General features: G+C 46.5%; 2 protein-coding genes across 2 annotated transcripts; one reads left to right on the plus strand and one right to left on the minus strand.

Annotated features, from left to right (window-relative positions):
* The first annotated feature begins 584 nt into the window (after positions 1 to 584).
* On the plus strand, positions 585 to 9210 carry LOC128310483 (uncharacterized). Its single transcript, XM_053047132.1, has 4 exons — positions 585 to 758; positions 2332 to 2611; positions 6917 to 7268; positions 7346 to 9210. Exons 2-4 carry the CDS (start codon positions 2404 to 2406, stop codon positions 7710 to 7712), a joined length of 927 nt encoding a protein of 308 aa, XP_052903092.1. The 5' UTR covers positions 585 to 758; positions 2332 to 2403; the 3' UTR covers positions 7713 to 9210.
* A 699-nt stretch (positions 9211 to 9909) lies between these two features.
* Positions 9910 to 11849, minus strand: LOC128298846 (glucose dehydrogenase [FAD, quinone]-like). Its single transcript, XM_053034644.1, has 2 exons — positions 11504 to 11849; positions 9910 to 11435 (listed from the first exon to the last, which is right to left on the minus strand). The coding sequence occupies exons 1-2, from the start codon at positions 11847 to 11849 to the stop codon at positions 9910 to 9912; spliced, it is 1872 nt and encodes a 623-aa protein (XP_052890604.1).
* Positions 11850 to 18073: the final 6224 nt, after the last annotated feature.

An 18073-nucleotide genomic window follows, 5' to 3' on the forward strand; every position in this document is an offset into this window, starting at 1 on the left:
TAAAATCGCAAACGAATATTAGGGTGAGGTGGTTTAGTTTTTTGCGCGTCCCGTGGAATGGAATAATTGATGTGTACCGTCGGAAGGGAGAGCGCGAGCAAGTGATTAACAACATCAACAATAACAAAACCACTCATACACGCCTATCCTAGTGTGGGGTCGCGGAATTTTGGGCCGTTCGCGAACGTGCACGTGGAAACGCGAAAGAAAACGAGTGAAAGAGAGCAAAAGTGACTGGCGCGAACGAAGCGCGAAAAAAAGAAGAGTGTGTGTGTGTTTTTTTTTGGCCGTGTAGCTGCTCGCGATTGTTGTCTTCTCTGTTGTGAAGCGGCCATTTTTGTACTGTGCTACGGGGAAGTGAGCGTTCCGAGAATTTCCCTAAACCCCGTTTACAACATACTGCACCCCCCTGGCCGAAAGGGTGCGTCTTTTGTTTGGATACCATCGCTATTGCTGGTTTGGGGGATTTTTGCTGTTGTTATGCCCTCGCGTACATGTCGACTAGACGGCACCTCAAGTGGGCTTGATCTGTTGTGTTGGCTTCTGTGTTTGCTGCAACAGGCGTGTGTTTGTGTACGCCCGCGTCGTGTACTTCCATCTGGTGAATAATCTTGGCCGTGAAATAAACAAGACGCCAAATTGCAAGGGTGAATATTGCTTCGGTTTCGCGGAAAAACACCCAATTTTGTTGCTTCGAATAGACGATAGGGGCCCCGGTGTGTTCGTCGCTACGCAGAAAGCGGAAATTAGCAGCAAAGGTAAGTGTTTGCGAAACTGGAAGAAGGAAATGGTTCCGGTTTGAGGATTTCAAGGTTAAGAGATAGAAATTGCAGGTAGTTACCGGTGCTCAGGTGGATGCCACAGAAAGAAGAAGCTGCTTTGATTTATTGCCACTTCGCAAAACGAAGGTTCATTCTCAAATCCAGCACCAGCCACCGTTTATTGATCCAGCAGGCGTAGCTGGCATCATATAAACAACAATCTGTTGTTTATCTCAGTATATAGTCGAGATTTTCATGAAGTAACACAGCGGTTGTTTTACGTAGTACTTACTAATCAGGCAGGCGAAAGATGTCGTAAGAGATTTAATGTGTATAAACAAAAAACGATCAAATATAAACAACCACGTCCCGGTCCGACAGTCTTTATATAACACTTAACCATTCGCAGACGGCTCTTGGCGGTGGGCATGGCCTCCTTATAGAGATCCTGATAAAAGCTGTGACTGGGAATTACCTTTATACCCGAAAGATGGTAGTCTCTCTTCCCTACACGTAAGAGCGCGCGAATGGAAGACTGAATTTTTTGGAGATTTGAACCCTAGACCGTGTGTGTTGTAGAGTAGTCCGTTACCAATTTAACAAACTGCCCGATTGTGAGCTCTGTACGCAAATGGGATCAAAAATCCTTTCAAGCAGCTCTAACTCTCAAGTGCGATCCTATGCCAGATTTTTGGACTTTTTTGGTACTTAATTCTTCTTACTTAATTGGTCTGTGAATGCTCAAAAGCCGTCACAGTAATCGCGTGGAACGCTGTTTACGAGTTTGTAGAAGTGCTGTTTCGATGTGAATTTCTGCCGTTATATGTCAGCACACTGTAATTAATGGGTTAAAATAAAATAACAAACAGAATAGCGTATAAACAACCGACATGGAGCACAAAATGACGAACCAGCTCTTCAAACCCAAGCGTGTTCATCCATCCAGCACAATCTTTGAAGCATTTTATTTTGTCCTGTTGCCGTAAGGTTGTTGCTATTTTTGAACTGTTATTCCCTGGCACCACTATCAGTGACATCCTAGCCCTCGGCGTGGATTTTTTTTTTGCACCGCCACCATTTTCTTTTTGTAAAGATGTCTCGCGGCTCTGTTTGGAAGGGGCGGAAAAGGGCACAAATAAAATATGAAACAATTTTTTAATTATCTCACATGATTGTTCCGTGTATGGTGGGTACATAGGCCATCCCTGTACTTCACATTCGGTGTCATTATTTTGGCATGTTTGTTGTTTACATTGATAACATTGGACATGTGTTTTTCGCGCCACAATTTGTTTCTCTATTTTCATGAAACCCCAATACGGTTTTGTGTGGAAAGTGTGTTATCTGAGCTGTAATGCAACGAAAAATAATGGCCACTTAAGGCATATTTACTGATCGAACGGAAAATTTTGTTTTTTTGATTTTAAGAAGTCACTTTTAATCTTTGCTCGCTTTTCATTCCTTTTGTAAATTTTCGATTGTAGGTTCACGATGGTGTTAAAGATCAAACATCAAGCTGATTTCCTCTGTTGAATAAGCTTCTAATTAATGTATTTCTTCGTTATTTTAGTGAATATTCGCGCTTGTCTGACGTTCTGTGAAGGGAGCGATCACCGATCGACGGTTACCAACCGCACCAACGATGCCACTTTCCGTGACGAAAGCACCGGCTACCGGTGAAGATAGTAGCAAAGATCGGTTACTGGAGCCGCCAGCATCGCCGTTGGAAACGCGAAGCGAATCACCACCGATGTCACCATGTCCCAGCCCAGCCCAACCGCCCCAAACGACTATCGGAAGCGCCGTCGGCATTACTTCGGCCGTTGCCAACTTCTCCGTGATAAACTATGGTAAGAGCGATAAACGTGTTAAGATGTCTCATTGCGATACGTACGGAAAAGCCACGAAGTCTCCACGTGATCTGTACGCGAGCCCCGTACCGAGTGATCGAACGAGCACGTGGAGCGGCGATAACTGTCCCGAGATCGATCAATCGCACCAGAGCGACAGCAGATAGCGTGAGTGACTGATTAATAGTTCCGCGTTGGCCCTCCAGTGTCGTCAGCTGCAAAGGAGGCACGAACCCGAAGGCTTTGGGTAGGTCAGTGCTGCATGCGAGACGAAACGCGTCAATTTGCAATGAATCGAACACCTCCGGAGATGTTCGATCGAGTTTGATACGATGCGATGATCATTATCTCCTCAGTTTGTTTGATCCTCAGGCCACCAAACTACGCGAGAAAATGAAAAGAAGAGATAATCTAACATCCTCTTGGTCTAAAGTCAATATCGTCGTATCCATCCCCAGCGCCGCGCGGTATATCAACAGAGCAGCCGCCAGGTTTTCTCTCTTGCTTCTCAAACACACCCGATTGCGATTTGCATCTCCTGTGGAAAAGTCTTACGGACATATGGAAGGGGGTTGCAAACTGTTTAGTTAGAGGCTCCCGGGCCGGGTTTGCGGATTGATTGTGTGGTGTTCGCGTTTCATGGCGCGCTCGTCACGTGTAGTGGCAAGTGCTGTATGGTGTGTTACTGCGCGCGCCAACCATGCGCTCCAGTCAACGTGCTCTCTCGTCACTGAGAGTGCATTTATTTCTTACTTGTTTACTCTTCTTCCGCTTTTCAGCTGCAATTGGAAGCGCGAAACTGGCGGCCAGAACGAGACACAATAATATGCGGAGGGGTAGTTTGAGATTCCGCGCTCGTCGACTCCGCGAATTGAAAACTGCAAACGCACCGGACCGGTTGGCGGACTGCATTCGAGCCGGGAGTGTATTTCCATTGAAATGCAGCGGCCGTTTGTGAGAAGATTCATCAGCGCGGCGCTGTGGGAACGAAAGTAAAAGTTCTCCCTGGCCCGCGCGGTCGAGTATTGTTCGCAGAATACGGACCGGGCGGTCTACGGGGTGGTGTTGAAACGTTGTTGTTGATGGAAAGGATAGACGCCGTAATCGACCAGCAGCAGCGAGCTCGCGTTATGTAAACGTAATTCAGCTGGTTTCCAATTCCCTCGCTGTTTTGGTTTCCTTTAATCCTGGCATTAATACCAGGCTCTATTGGAAAGGTGTCGCCTGTATCAAACGACTTGTTTTTTTTTTCAAAGCCACCTTTTCTGGCTTGACATGTCCCAAAAGCATTGACATGTGTCAAGTTCGAAAGGTTGAACCATGCACGCTTCGATTGCTAGCCGGTCACTCTTTTGTCCTGCGCGGGCCCATCCGTGGTGCGGTCAAGATCCAATCACTTGCCAGTACACGTGACGTAGGCGCACGCTAACGTGTGGTTTTAAAAATGTACAATGGTCGACGATACTGAGACACGATGTGTTTTTTTTTCTGCGTTAAGCGTCGTAACCACATCTTCGTCATGGCACAACGCTCCCTTCCGGGGCCGGTCTATTCGGCAGATGGGGAGGATGGGTTCCGAACGAAATGACGTCAATTCATCGTTATTTTCTACAGTGAATTAAGGTGTCTGCGAGATGTGATTGGATAGTGTTGACGTAGAAGAAGAAATTCGCTAGGGTTTAAGAGCAAGCAAGAGGTTAAGTGAAAGGCAGACGTGTACTGATATGTACTGAATTAAATTATCGGAATGTGTTAATTGAACTGGAGATAACTTTATTTACCCCATGCAGTAATATACCGGATATAGTTGAAATGAATTCCTTGCTTCAGAGGCACCAGGTGAGGTTCGTTCGGCGGACCTTTGGTATATAAGATCGAATGATTCCACACGACACCATAATACCAACCAACCTCCACAATACAGAAACATATAGAATGACATAAACCCCAAAGCTTATTACGAGGATGTTTTGCGGTACTGAGCTCTCGCATAATAAAATAAATAAAACAAGCTCTCACACTGACCGTGGCTGAGTGTGGATTTCGTCGACAAACATCGTATTATCACTTCATCTTGCAAAGTCCATACCGCCACCTTGTTTTCTACACCTTCTACCCACCTAAACATCCTCCCACACTCTGGTCAGCTGAGTGAGATCTGCGTCTCGAAGAAAAGTGTACTACCAGGCGCTGAACAAAGCGGACACGTGACCGAGACGGCTCGCGTTAGGCCTCGTGAATAAAGCGACCAATAGATGAAGGAATGGATCCGATCGTAATGAATGCGGGCGAATGGGACAAAGTAAAGGAAAAAGCTGAATAAATAATGTATCAATTTCATTTTAGCAGCACACAGAAAGCTAATTACGGTAACATGTTGAACCGGATGTGAATCTACTGCAGCAGTAGTTGGCCAAAGGATGGAATCCGTCCCGATCGTCGTCAGCACGGCGTTGCTAAGCTGGCCGTTGTGTTTGTTCGCGCGAAAGTGTTGCACCTCACGCGTGATAACGGGTCGAGCACGTGGTTTTTAGCGTCCTGCGCCGCCATTAGACCCGGTCCGTGTCACAGCATGTGTGAGCGCACTTACGCTCCCGGCACGGTTCTCGCTCACAAACGCCACAGACTGACGCATAAAGTGTCGTCGCGTCAGACGGCGGACGGTATAGTATGGGGTAGTATGGGGTAAATGTGTGACTTCCTGCTTGTTGTGGATGGCACTCCCACATCGCTCTGTATTCCTGTCCTCCTCCCCCTCTTTCGATACACCCTGAGATAGTGGCGAAGGTGATTGCTAGAAACTCGCACACAATCGTTGCAAAAGGTTTACTGGGCACCAACCAGGCGGAACTGTTTCATCCCCCCTAGCTCTCTCTCTCTCTCGTTCATTCTCTCTCGACATCGGTTGCATCCACGTGGCCTCGGACCGGGTTCTGGGACGCGCGCGAGTGTGAAAACGTGTTGCAACGCGACGGCCTGCACGTTGTGTGCCGGATGGGTTTTACAAACGCTTTGCCCTTTTCGACGTGCCGGGCACCGGCGGCAAGTAGACGCTACTCACGCTCGGTGGCGGTGTGCCGGGGTATCTTGCCTTCCGCATTTGATGATTAAGGGATGGGAGAGCATTCCGACACCCGGTGGGACGCGGTACGAACAATAATCGGTGGGAATTTAAACTATTAGCAGGAGTCAATCTGGTGCTCAGGTCTCCTCAGGCATATGTTTACGGCATCGGAAAGGTGAATGGCCGACCGGATGGGTCGCATTGTGTCCATTTGGACAAGTAATTAAAAATCCGTCGGTTACCAAGTAGATAAGATCAGAGTGGAATACCTAGAGAAGTAGCGATAATCCAACTCTTTCGAGGGGGTATAACCAATGAAACCGTTCCTGGACGAATACTGGAGACTTAGACGTAATCGGATTAAGTTTGGCATGACGCAAGAAAAACTCTCCAACACTTTATTTAATGTCTCCTTATCAACAAGTCGTGATCTTTTGTTTCCTTCTTTGCTCAATATTAATGCTAACGCATTCTCTTTTGTCCGCCCAGTGGAGCTGACAAGTGCGTCTGGTAGGTTTCAAACCCATTACGAGAGTATCGTTCGTCTACTACGGCACTTCACACTGCGGTAGGGAATTTGCTGATGGCAACAGCATGCTCGAATGCCCGCAACCATACGTACCCTGCGAATGCCTTGTTGACTTCACTCCAGTGGCCCAGAACGTGATCTTGCCGCTCAGTGTGAGAGGGTGCGCGCGCGGGAGTGAAGTGCAGTCGGCGACCTCCCCCTGTTCCTGTTGGTATTTATTACCAGTCCCAGATCCGCTCCAGAACGCGGTTCTCGTCCAGAAGGTTGGAGGCGGTGTATTTATTTAAATCGGGTACCAGCTGAACGGTGTTTTTTTTCTACACGCGGCAACCACCGTGCGAGAAATGGCAGAATGGGTTCTATTCATTTCCGAACGGTTCCGCGGCTGCGATGCAATATGATTTAAACTAAATATGCGTCGGGTGGGCTTTTTTTGTCCCAAAGTTACGTACTGTTACTGGTCGATGGTTCATGTCACCTAACCGTTCAAGTGGTATTGGGTGTTTTCATGGGTCGGGTAGTGCAACGTGAGGATTTTTTGTGCGACATTGTCGTAAATCCACACAGTGACTCAAGCAGAGCAGAGGGAATGGGGCGAGCAACACATGAACTGATGTTATTTATTCGGGAAAGCCATGGGATGATCAAACATGTTTTAGCTCTTGTACGAAGCTTGCGTTAATAATAGATCTATTGTACTGTTTATTTGCAGTTGGAAAAATTCAAAAGCAATCATCCTACAAATCATCGGTCCGTTGCCGAACACCGTACGAGCGGTGTAGTCTTCGGCCCGTACAGATGGACGATACGACCAACTCCTCAACCTTCTCCTCGATGGAGTTCGGTTGTAACAGTAGTAGCAGCAACAACAGTACCGGTATTGGGTGTGAAACCAGCCCCGAATCCAGCGACCTGCAGGACAGTATCGATACGGAAGACGGAAGTACGTCCGGTCCGCGATTACGCAGCCGCCGATCGATGAGTGTCTCCTCCAGCGGTTGTTCCAGCTCGATGGATGACCGGAACTTTGACTTCTCGCCGCTGGGAAGCATCATTAGCTGTCGGTAAGTTGTGTGCGCCGCGATGCTAATCGTCTGTGTGATTAATTCTTGTGTTTTCTTTTCTTCGTTCCAAATTGTAGATGTAACTCGTACAGCATGTCGGACTTTGATGACGATGGGTTTCGCGAAGAAAGCAGCGTATCGTCGGCGTACGCCGTACTGTCCGGCTCCCGTTCGTATCAACCGCACCACCCACTGCATCACCATCACCAGAACGTACCTCACCACCCGAACAATCACAAAGGACTATTCGATATAGCGCTGAAAACGGTGAAACTGATCCGGCGCAACCAGGAGCTACAGGTGCGGCTGGCCCAACTGCAGGAAGAGACAAACGCATTCATCGATTCGGTAATGGCCAACCCGGAGAACGAATCGCTACGTTCGCATTTTTACAGCACACAGCACAAGCGTCTACCGACAGTACCGGTGACGGTGCAAAAGTAAACCCGGACCTGGGAGCCGTTTTTCCGGACGGAATGATGAAAAGCGCTACAATTGAGTTGCTACTTTTGCTGTTGAACAACTTACAATTTCTTCGGTTAAAATAACTCCAAAATCCGTATGATTCGTGTCTTTTTGTTGGGCCACGGATATACGGCCTCAACCTCAATAAGTTCAATACGTTAGGCGTTCTAAAAATTAGGATAAACTAGTTTAGTTTCGTGTTTGTTTAATCAATCCCTCATAGACAAGGCTAGGCCTGGAGAGAAGGATGTTTCTTTTAACTTATTGCCCGAAAATCAGGCACTAAACGTGTGATGGCGCGACCCTAAATTTTCATTCAACTGGATCGTTGTAGCGTGGTAGGATCATGCTAATGTTGTTTGCTAATCATATTAAAACTATTTAATCGGAGGTGGTCTTGCGGGGTAAGCAATTGCGAATGAAATAGATTGTAGTACTGACACAAAGCGACAACACCGTGGACACTATTCCGATTTATCAATATAACAGTGCTAAGCCACTATTTCAATAAGCAATCAATTTATCGTGAGATGTAAGCGTACTGTATGAATGAGCTTTTGCTGAATTTGTACGCCAAACCCGTATATATATATATCGGTACGATGGACGAAAATAGAAACAGTGAGGGCTTACAAGGCCGCCATTATGAATTTTCCGTTGTATCGGTATGTTTTCTTGTGTGTTAGTATTCGATGGAATCGATATGAAGTGATAAAATAAGTAAGCAGTCTTCTCAGTGAGTTAGAATGTAACAATCAAGAAATGGCTATCGATGTCCGAGAAAGTATACATTTTCTCCCCGTTTCACAGTGATTACAGTAGTTGCCAATGTTTTGTGGCCGATATTTAATTATTGTGATTATAATTTGTCCAAAGCGACCATCCCTATCTGTAGCAGTTGATAGAATTTGCGCACAGTTTTCCAGAGCTGCCACTCTAGTTTTTATTTTAACTTTTAACTAAGTTAACTGTTTCACCTTGTTCATAACTTGTTTCCTTAACTGGTCCAATCAAATCACTTTTAAACACGAAACAAATAAGAAAAGAGATGTAATACAAACGTATGACAGGTAGTTTTATGTTTTTAACCGAATATACATTAAGTTTCGTATGAAACGTTATGGACGATAAGGATGAAAATCATATTAAGCAAATATCATTCGCGAGACAATGTAATTATGGATCGGGATCGGTATGGGGGTGCCGTTAAGCGTGTTCCGTGGTTGGCCAGACAAATCTCAATCATATTTATTAACGATTTAAGCAAAGGTGAACACAATAATATTGTACTTCATTACGAACGGTTGAATGTAATTCAGCATAGAAACGAATCCCCGATTCGTATCGCATTCGTTCGAACCGAGAAATAAGATAGATTGCGTGAGGAAAGTTACGTAAACTCCAAGTGGTATTTATATTTAATTATTTAACCTAAGCAAGGATAACTAAAATAGATGAAAAGCTTTTTTCATTCTGCATTGAACCAAGAATGCGTGTCATGGCGAAATGTGAGAAATAAAGTTGAAAAACTCTAATAAAACAAGGTAAGTTTGTATTAAATGTATTCTCAAAATGTACCAATTTCGAGGAGATTTTCTGTCTCGTATTGGTAAAAGATTTTCTCTCAATCGTGTATTAGATACTAGACGCTGGTACTCTTTTAATTGTCCCCAAGAAGACCCTTAATTGACCCTGTTTTTGTGATGGGTATGCATACATTTTTGCCCACTGGGAACACATGAAAGATCGCTTTGATAGTGTCACTGTTGTAAGGTTCCGCAAAAGCTTTTAACCCTTGCGTTGGGAGCAACAATGAAGCATTTCCATTTATTTAATAATTCGTTTTTGTTTTGTGTTGTGTTTTTCATGCATTAATTCGAGATTTTAAGGAAATGAAGTTAACAAAAAAAAATTCGAATTTTTTAATTAAACATTTATTACATACGCAACCGGAGTTCAAATCACAACTGGACCATACGCAACGTATCTCACAAATCGAAACAGTCTTCAAAAATTGTAAAACTTTGAAAGATAATTGAAACTATGCTTTCATTCCTTTGGAGAACTGTTTTAATTGCAACTTCTATACTATTTATTTTTACTTACACATTAATCTGTACCCATTATGACTAGTTAGATTGACATGTTTGAAAACACCATGCTTATTTTGCTTCTTTCAGGGAATTTGATTGTTCCAAAAGTCCTTCACCATGTCGGCCGCCTTTTCCCCCACCATTATAACAACGCCATTCGTATGTGCCGATGGTATGACCGGGAAGATGGAAGCGTCCACCACGCGCAAGCCGTTAACACCGTGCACGCGCAGTTCGGGATCAACAACCGCCTCCGGATCGCTTGCCGGGCCCATTTTGCACGTGCCGGACTGATGTTGAATGCTGGCCCCAACTTGCTGCAGACAGCAGCGCCAATAATCGTCGGATCGGAAACGATGTTTCTCGCAGCCATAGAACGGTGTCGTGAGCAGCTTCGCAGCGTACGAAGCAAAACTGTCGGATTCCCCGATACGTACCGCCATTTTGATGCCCTCCACCATCGTGGCCAGATCGTCGGGATGGTCGAAAAAGTTGCCTTCCATGTGTGGCCATCGGTACGGATTGCGGCTCTTCAACCATATCCGGCCGCGACTTTTTGGGCGCATCAGCACGGGTGCAATACCGAACGCATGCTGACCACGAGCCGGTCCGAACGATCGTTCGTAGAACTCGCGCGTCATACCGAACGTGTAACGAAGCGCACCAGACTCATCGTTATTGACCGCACCCGTTCCAAGCACCAACTCCACATCCGGATAGTCGTCCGGCGAGCGGGAGTTATTCGTCTTCACGAAGGCGATGCCTTCTGCGCCACCGGGCACGGTGAAGGGACCGCTGCGGCCCAGCAGATAGCTAAGAAAGTTGACCGGACGGCGCATGTCCTGCTCCCGGATGGTGACGGGCTGGTTAACGGTAAACACCAAACCGGAGAGTGTCTGGTGGTCCTGGAGGTTGTAGCCCACGCGCAGATCCTTGATGACCGGAATGTCCAGTTGCTGCAGATGTTCGCGAGGTCCCACTCCGGACAGCATCAGCAACTGGGGCGAGGCGATCGCCCCAGCCGCGAGAATTACCTCCTTCCGCACACGAACAGTGTAGGTCCGCTTGTTCTTGGTGAACTCCACCCCAAAAGCGGTCTTTGTGAGGGGATCGATCAAAATTTTGGTAGCCCACGAGTGCGTCGAGATGTCCAGGTTGGACCGATAGGCGACCGGTTTCAGGTAGGCACGGGCTGCACTACATCGTTCGCCATTAACCATTGTGGCCTGTGCCTTGTAGAAGCCCAGCTGCACGGGATCATTTGGATCGATACGTCGGTAGCCGAAGCTTTTGCCTGCTTCGATGTATCGCTGCAACATCGGTGTTTCAAACGAGCTCTCTTCTATGTGCAGATAGCCTTGTGGGTTGTCGTACTTTCCTTTAATCTTCTCCGCCTTCTCGAAGTACTTCCGCACGTTCCGATATCCCCAGCCGTAGTTACCCGCCTGTTCCCATTCGTCATAATCACGCTGATGGCCGCGGCCGTACAGCAAGAAGTTTATCAGACTCGTACCGCCCAAGCCGCGTCCTTTCGGCCAGTAACAAACGCCCTGCTCAAGGCCCTTGCACGCATTGCGCATTGGGTCGGATCGGTATCCCCAGCTGTATCCTGGAATTATTGAACCAAAAGCTCAGCGAAAGGATGTACGCACACCAAGATGTACGAGACCCACTCACCTGTAGCCGTCGTCAGGCCCGCCGTTAGCGGCACGTTCGATATAATGTTCTCCTCCTTGCCCACCTCCAGCAGCAGTACGCTCCATTCGGGAACTTCGCTCAAACGGTTGGCCATGACGGAGCCGCCCGACCCGGCGCCAATCACGACAAAGTCATACTCCTTTCGAATTCGCTTCGTCTCCGGTATCGGCACGGATGCATTAGGGCCCGTGCGCATCAGGTAGCTCAGCTCATCGAACAGACTTTCGAAGATGATCGATGTGGCGGATGATGACTGACCGAGGACCGGTGCGATCGTGAGTAAAACCATCATTAACAGTGGAGCGAACCATCGCGTGCCAACCATTACGGCCCGTCCCATCTGCGAGATGGAATTGAAAGAACGAAGTGATGATATCTTAATGTTTGAAGATCGCAAGAAATCGCCGGTGGCATGGTCAGGTTTTTTTTCTCTAATGCTAATTTTGATGCTCCTAACGCCCGACCCGACATAAATCGAATGTAGTTTTTGTGGAGGGCACGGCAATAATGGCATCAAAGATCGGTGAAGGTTTTTGCCGTGCATTGAGTGCATAAAAAAAGCGAACCAACGTGTTATTCCGATAGGTAATTGCGAAAAACTCGCACAAACATCAAAGATGGACAATGATCGATTCGTTCGTTAGATTAGCCGGTTTGTGTGCGGTACTGGGGTTTGTTGCGCCGACGGACGTGGCCACGGTTACGCAAAACAATAAGGAAACAATTGATGTGTCCGTCAAGAATTTGAAAAGATAAAAATAAAAACTAAGGGCGCCATTTTAACAGTCCGTTAGACATCCTAGCAGGCGGTGTCAATCAGTGTTTATGGTTACAACAGGACGTTGAGGTGTGGTAAATTGAAGATCACGTCCGCGTGGTAGGTAACAGCCGATGAATTATTGCTGCTTGACATCTAATTTCATGGTGTCGTGTCATGAATTTGAAACAAAGAGGAATCACGATTGCCATAGGCAACCTTCTTACACACTGCACGAGATTGTTCTCAGCTTTAAATGACTTCTAAGCATTGTTCCATCGCCCGGTTCACAATGAAACTGTCTAAATTGCGGTGTCCTTACATGTGTCACGCAAACCAGTTCTGTGAAGAATTCAATCCGTTTCGCTCTTAAGACATATTAGAAGGTAGATCCTCTCTGACTAAACATGGCGGCGCTCGTTTAGTGTGGAATTAGCAATCCATCCACTTAGGGTTTAGCGCATATTTTAATATAATTATAGTCCTCAGCTAAACGGGGAACGACCTAGCATCATCGACCTCGTAACCTCGCACATCTATAAACACTTTGATCCACTTTAGAACTTGAAAATTGCCTTTAAATTTTGACAAGTATCAAGTGTTACACTGTTTCTCGGGCGTTGATAATTGAGTTTTGAGCTAGAGCACGCTCAATGGTTAACGAATGCACATGATGCACTTTGCACTTTCAAACCACTTACGTTCCACACTAGAGAGCGTCAACAGATGAGGGTCCTCGAAGTCTCTAAGCGCAGGCACTGCTGCACGCACAACACTGGTCATGTACGTCTGCACGCTACCAGGTACGAGGATCCGCTTCAACCGAGGCTCGCACCATACGCGGCGAGAAACGAAATGCAACTAATCCAAAAATGCCCCAACGTCTAATGCAACGTCGGTTCGTGAGGAGCACTTGCGGTACGTTTTCGGCTCGGGAGGGATAACGTGTTCTTCCAAAGCCATCTAAACACTGGCTCTGCGCGAGTTAGAGGCGGCGTTGATGTCCGGTGGGGAGCTTAATAGAGAGACGGCCGAAACCCGATCAACTCGATTCAAGCGTCCTCGCAATCGTGACATATCGCTGTGTGTGAGCGCGCGCGCGGTATTTGGCGGATCGCGGACCGGATCGCACATACATCGTGCGGCGCGGTAGTTCTTGATCGAAATACAGCGAAACAGACACAGGGTGTGCAACCGTGTCGAACACAGGTACTTGACGCGCGTTTCGCGTATCAATCCGCTGGTTCGCGATGCGCATCAAATTGTTCAAATCGACGGCGATCGGTTACACACGATCGTGATGGGCGAGATCCCCATAAACCGTTCCTTCGCATTTGGCCATTTTGCATACACACGGCGTATGCGCGAAGGTGAAGTTCAGGTGGGCCGCCGTGTGCTTTGCACGGACAGCTGCAACGGACCGTGTGACAGCAGCGCTCAAGACTTCCGAGAGACCCCGGTGTGTCGAACGTTTGGGCCAACCGGCCTCTAATCGGTCTAAAGGCGATTGCGATGCGTGCTCGCTGGACGTAACCATACTTAACGCTGTGACCTACATCGAGCAAGTTCTCAGTGAAGCCTCCGCCTCCTTCCTGCCTTCGGCACACCTGTCTAGAATGTGCTCGACGATGGCGATCGACGGAGGGCGATTAGAAGGTTCGTCGCTTGTGCACGACCCGCTCGGATGGATGTCGACGAACGCGCGGTATCCGATCTACGTTCCAAGATCGGCAGATCCGGTTTGTCGACTTTCGGTTTCGGTGGCCCCTGTCGGTCATCTTGCAATCGGTGCCAACCATAGCACCGATCGATTACACCATACGGTAATGAGCGTGCTCGTGTACTCGCCCAGCACGCCTCAGAATCTCCGCCATTTTGAATTCTTGTCTTCGATAGCAACAAATTATTGAAAGTGTGTCCAAACTGCTCAGTTAAATACGTGATATTTTTACAGATGACTTCAAACCGGACCCTTGCGTCCAAAAGTCATTAAACTCTCTTTTGGTTTCTTCAATCTATCTGCTGCAGAACTCGCCAGAGCTCTAGCCGCATGACACGAATACTAACGTAGAGTTCTTGGCAAGTATTAGCATATTACGATCAAAAAGAAAGTGAAAAAACAAAGACCTCGGCGGGAATCGATCCGATTAGTGTGCATGACAATAAAAACATTCTCCCACCATGACTATCAGGAAATTGTTCCTGCAAAAAACGTCCCAAACTCGGGACGATTCGAACGATGATGAAATTGGCGCTGTATGGGTTTTCGATAGCTTAGTAAGTAATTTAGCAGAAGATTAGACTATCTTTCTGCATTCGCTTTTAGTATCATCTTTCGCAAAATGAGCGAATTTGAGTTTATTTTTTTCGCACTCCACACGGATCGCCGTGCGCCACAAAACCTGTTGCGGCACCGTCTCTCCTTTTTGCGATGACCGGCATCGGGACTGGTTCGTCTCGGGTCGATGGCTCTCCTCACACGAGGCGTATCGGGTTCACAGTTTTTAAACCAGATAGAGCCTTGACATAATTATATTTGGCATCGAAACACACTTCACGTCGCAGTTCCCGATTAAATTCCCAACTCAGCGTCCTAATGCGCCGCGGAACTTAACGGATCGGTAGATGTATTTTGTTTTTCACAATTTGTTGCATTTCTTCCACATTTCAACTGAGGAGGATGATGAAACTGACAACTACATCCGAATACGAAAGAGGTTCTGTGCAAGTAAAAGTAAAAGTGTCCAATAAAATAACAGTATCCACCCTTTAACGGTAACACTGTCCTTGAAAACCCCACGTGATCATTCAGGGTGGATGTGCGTATGGGGCGGTGGAAAACGATCAAAATTAAACTTTATTTTCTTTCCCTTTTTCCGAACCACACAACCACCACCGCAACGCAGAGAACCCGGACGCGGACCCGGCGGGTTTGGAAGTTGGTTCGGTTTGGTTTTGGACCAGTTACCGAAGGGGGGGTTGTGATTGAAAATGGAGGTCATGTTGTGGCGGTGTGCCTATTTTACCGAAAAAGGTGGCACTGAACATGAAAGGCAATACGCGAACGGGTTTATCATTTTGTTTTAACAAGTTACTCATTTCAGGTTGATCTTGTCCACATTGCCGTCCACGTGTGTCTGACAAGAAGTGACTTCCATTGGGAATTGTGTGATTGTAAAAAGCGGAAGGGTCTTAAATATCTTGAAGTGTACAAACTCCTCCAAAACAAGGGAGTCCATTGAACGCAACAGTATGGTAAAGGTCTGTTCGTATATGAAAAAGTGGTCTACGTGTTGTAGTACACGTGTACGATGTTGCGGCAGCCCCCACCCTGTTCGAGAGGCTCTTTTCGTTCATCTTCTTATTGATTTTCTACAATTTAGTCGGTGGTGGTTATGGTCTGTCTAACTCCTTTTACTACTTGGTTGTTGAGCAAATATCAGTGAATTAATTTTATCCATAATCTGATATAGAGAGATAAGAGATAAAATAGTCAGCGACCTCCTGCAGGTTATGTTGCAATTGAGATTTGAACTCTGGTCGAGTGTGTCAGCTTATCATACGATCAGCTTATCATTTACAGTTTATTGATCTATTTTACTACTATAACAATATTTAAGGATCTCTTACAGAATCCTGCTGTTACAGCTTACTCACTTGTTTCCAAAGGAGAAGAGACAGATCCCTACAGGTCTAAAATCTCTATAAGTCTACTATATACAGTTGTTCTCCGCTACGTGAGCAATGAGTTTATAAATAAAACAAGTGCAGTTACATCGCGGATTCATTCGATCGATAATACCGTTCCAACGGTGGAAGGAGTATTTTTTTCCTTTTCATCATCGCCATCATGATGGTGAGTAGAAGTCGATCAGGTTATCCTTGAGATGCTGTGCCATGCACTTATGCCATACGTATGCACCGGTTCGGGGATTGTCCATGAAAGCCGACTTAAAGCAGAGAAGAAAAAAAGCAATATTCACAAGGAACGATTACAAGGTAAACAGTGAAGATGATATGCAAAAAAGGGCTCTGTACTGTGCATGCTCCGTGCCGTTCTGTGACCGTATGCACCTTCATGCATCACAAACAATCACAAAAGAGTTTTGTGCAGCGACTCATCATCGCTTTTATCGCTGATCGTTCATCCTGTGCCAACTTGATGCTCGTGTCGGCGAGAAAATTATGTCACTTCCTTGCAAAATTAATACCGCGCAGCACCGGTTGGTGCCCAATTTTGGTACCGATTTTGCGACGAATGACAAATTAATCGATACGCACCGGTAAGTGGAACACAACATGGGTTGTATGGGATGGGCTTTACAATTCTTCCACCAATTCCACCCATCCAGGGGTTGCCCTTTTATGGGGAATGCGGAATTATTTGTTTGTAGGTGAAAATGAGAGAAATGAGTTTATTTATTCGTAACAGTTATCGGTTTCGTCGGTTGATCGATGGAATGAGGCTACCGGGCATTATTCTATTCAGCCGATTTGTTGTGTAATGCACGCCCTTCCAGAGTGTGCGTTGTGTTGCTTTCGTTGCTGTGGAATGGAAATGGAATCTGTTATCTGGCAAAGGTTGAGCGTATTTTATCAAACAACAAACTCACCGACACGTGACAATTTTGCGTTAATTCAACCACAACTTGCGACAAACGGCTCTTGAAATCCTCACCATTGCGTAACGCTACGCAATGAATGAATCCGTCCGTCTACGTGTGGGTGAAGCTCAGCCAAGCTTACGCTGTGTTGCTGTCGCGGCTTTTCCTATGATCCTCGTCGACCCCTTATCGCTTTCCTGTGATTTATTCACCAAGTCATGCTTCACCTTCAAACTAATGATCGATGCTGATGGTTTCTCATGAATGGCGGTCAGTGGTGTTAGTTGCATTAGCGACTGATCTACTTTCGAGCGTTTATGATACCGATTGCAGTGCACATCTCGACTTTTCGCTCGCGGCGAAGAGCGTTTGGGGGGTGTTTAGGCCATCACAAAGCATCCAACATTGCAGCGACGAGATGGGTTTGTCCTTTGCAGGCTAGAAAATGCATAAAATAAGCTGCAAATTGAAGCAAATTTCGCTAGAACGCAAAGAATAGATGATTGTGCTTTTGTTGCCACTCGACTGCTCCATATTGTTGCGATCTTGTCGCGCTAATGGGTCTAAATTGTGCGTAATAAGCCGGCGTTGCGATTACTGAAACTGTCGCACAGCAAACAATTGATTATGGCACGATGGATTGCAGATAATTCTGCGCGGGATGATTTTTTTTATTCGCACATTTGACACAACTTTTTGTTGGTGTGAAAATTGGATGTGTAAAGTCGGATCGTCGGCGATTAAGTTGTGATTCACATCAATCGTGTCATCGGTCATATCGCGAAAGGGTTCCACTGTTGACCCTGTCCAGTGTTTTTGTCTGCTTGTTGTGATTAACCATCAACGAGGTCAACCGAATCGATGGTGGCTAGCCTTGGTGTGTTAATTGAGTTGGTTATTGCTGCATACAGGCAAGCGCCACCCCGTCACGCCCCAACGCCCCACGAGCAACGTCCAACGCCAGCGAATGTTGGTATGTACGTTGTATGCTTTTCTTTTGCAGGATACTCGCTGTGGGGCGATCGTGTCTGCCGGTGCGCGATCATGTTGCACAGTGCGTATCAGTGGAGCTGACACGTGTCGAACGGATGGAGCATGTCGCGCAACATCTCGGGTGGTTTCCCGCGCAGTTATCAAACGCAGGGTTGCTCAGGTTATTGATGTAATACATTACTTTACATTACCTGA

The sequence above is a fragment of the Anopheles moucheti genome, chromosome 2 (assembly GCF_943734755.1).
Source record: "Anopheles moucheti chromosome 2, idAnoMoucSN_F20_07, whole genome shotgun sequence".
Classification (NCBI taxonomy): Eukaryota; Metazoa; Arthropoda; class Insecta; order Diptera; family Culicidae; genus Anopheles; species Anopheles moucheti.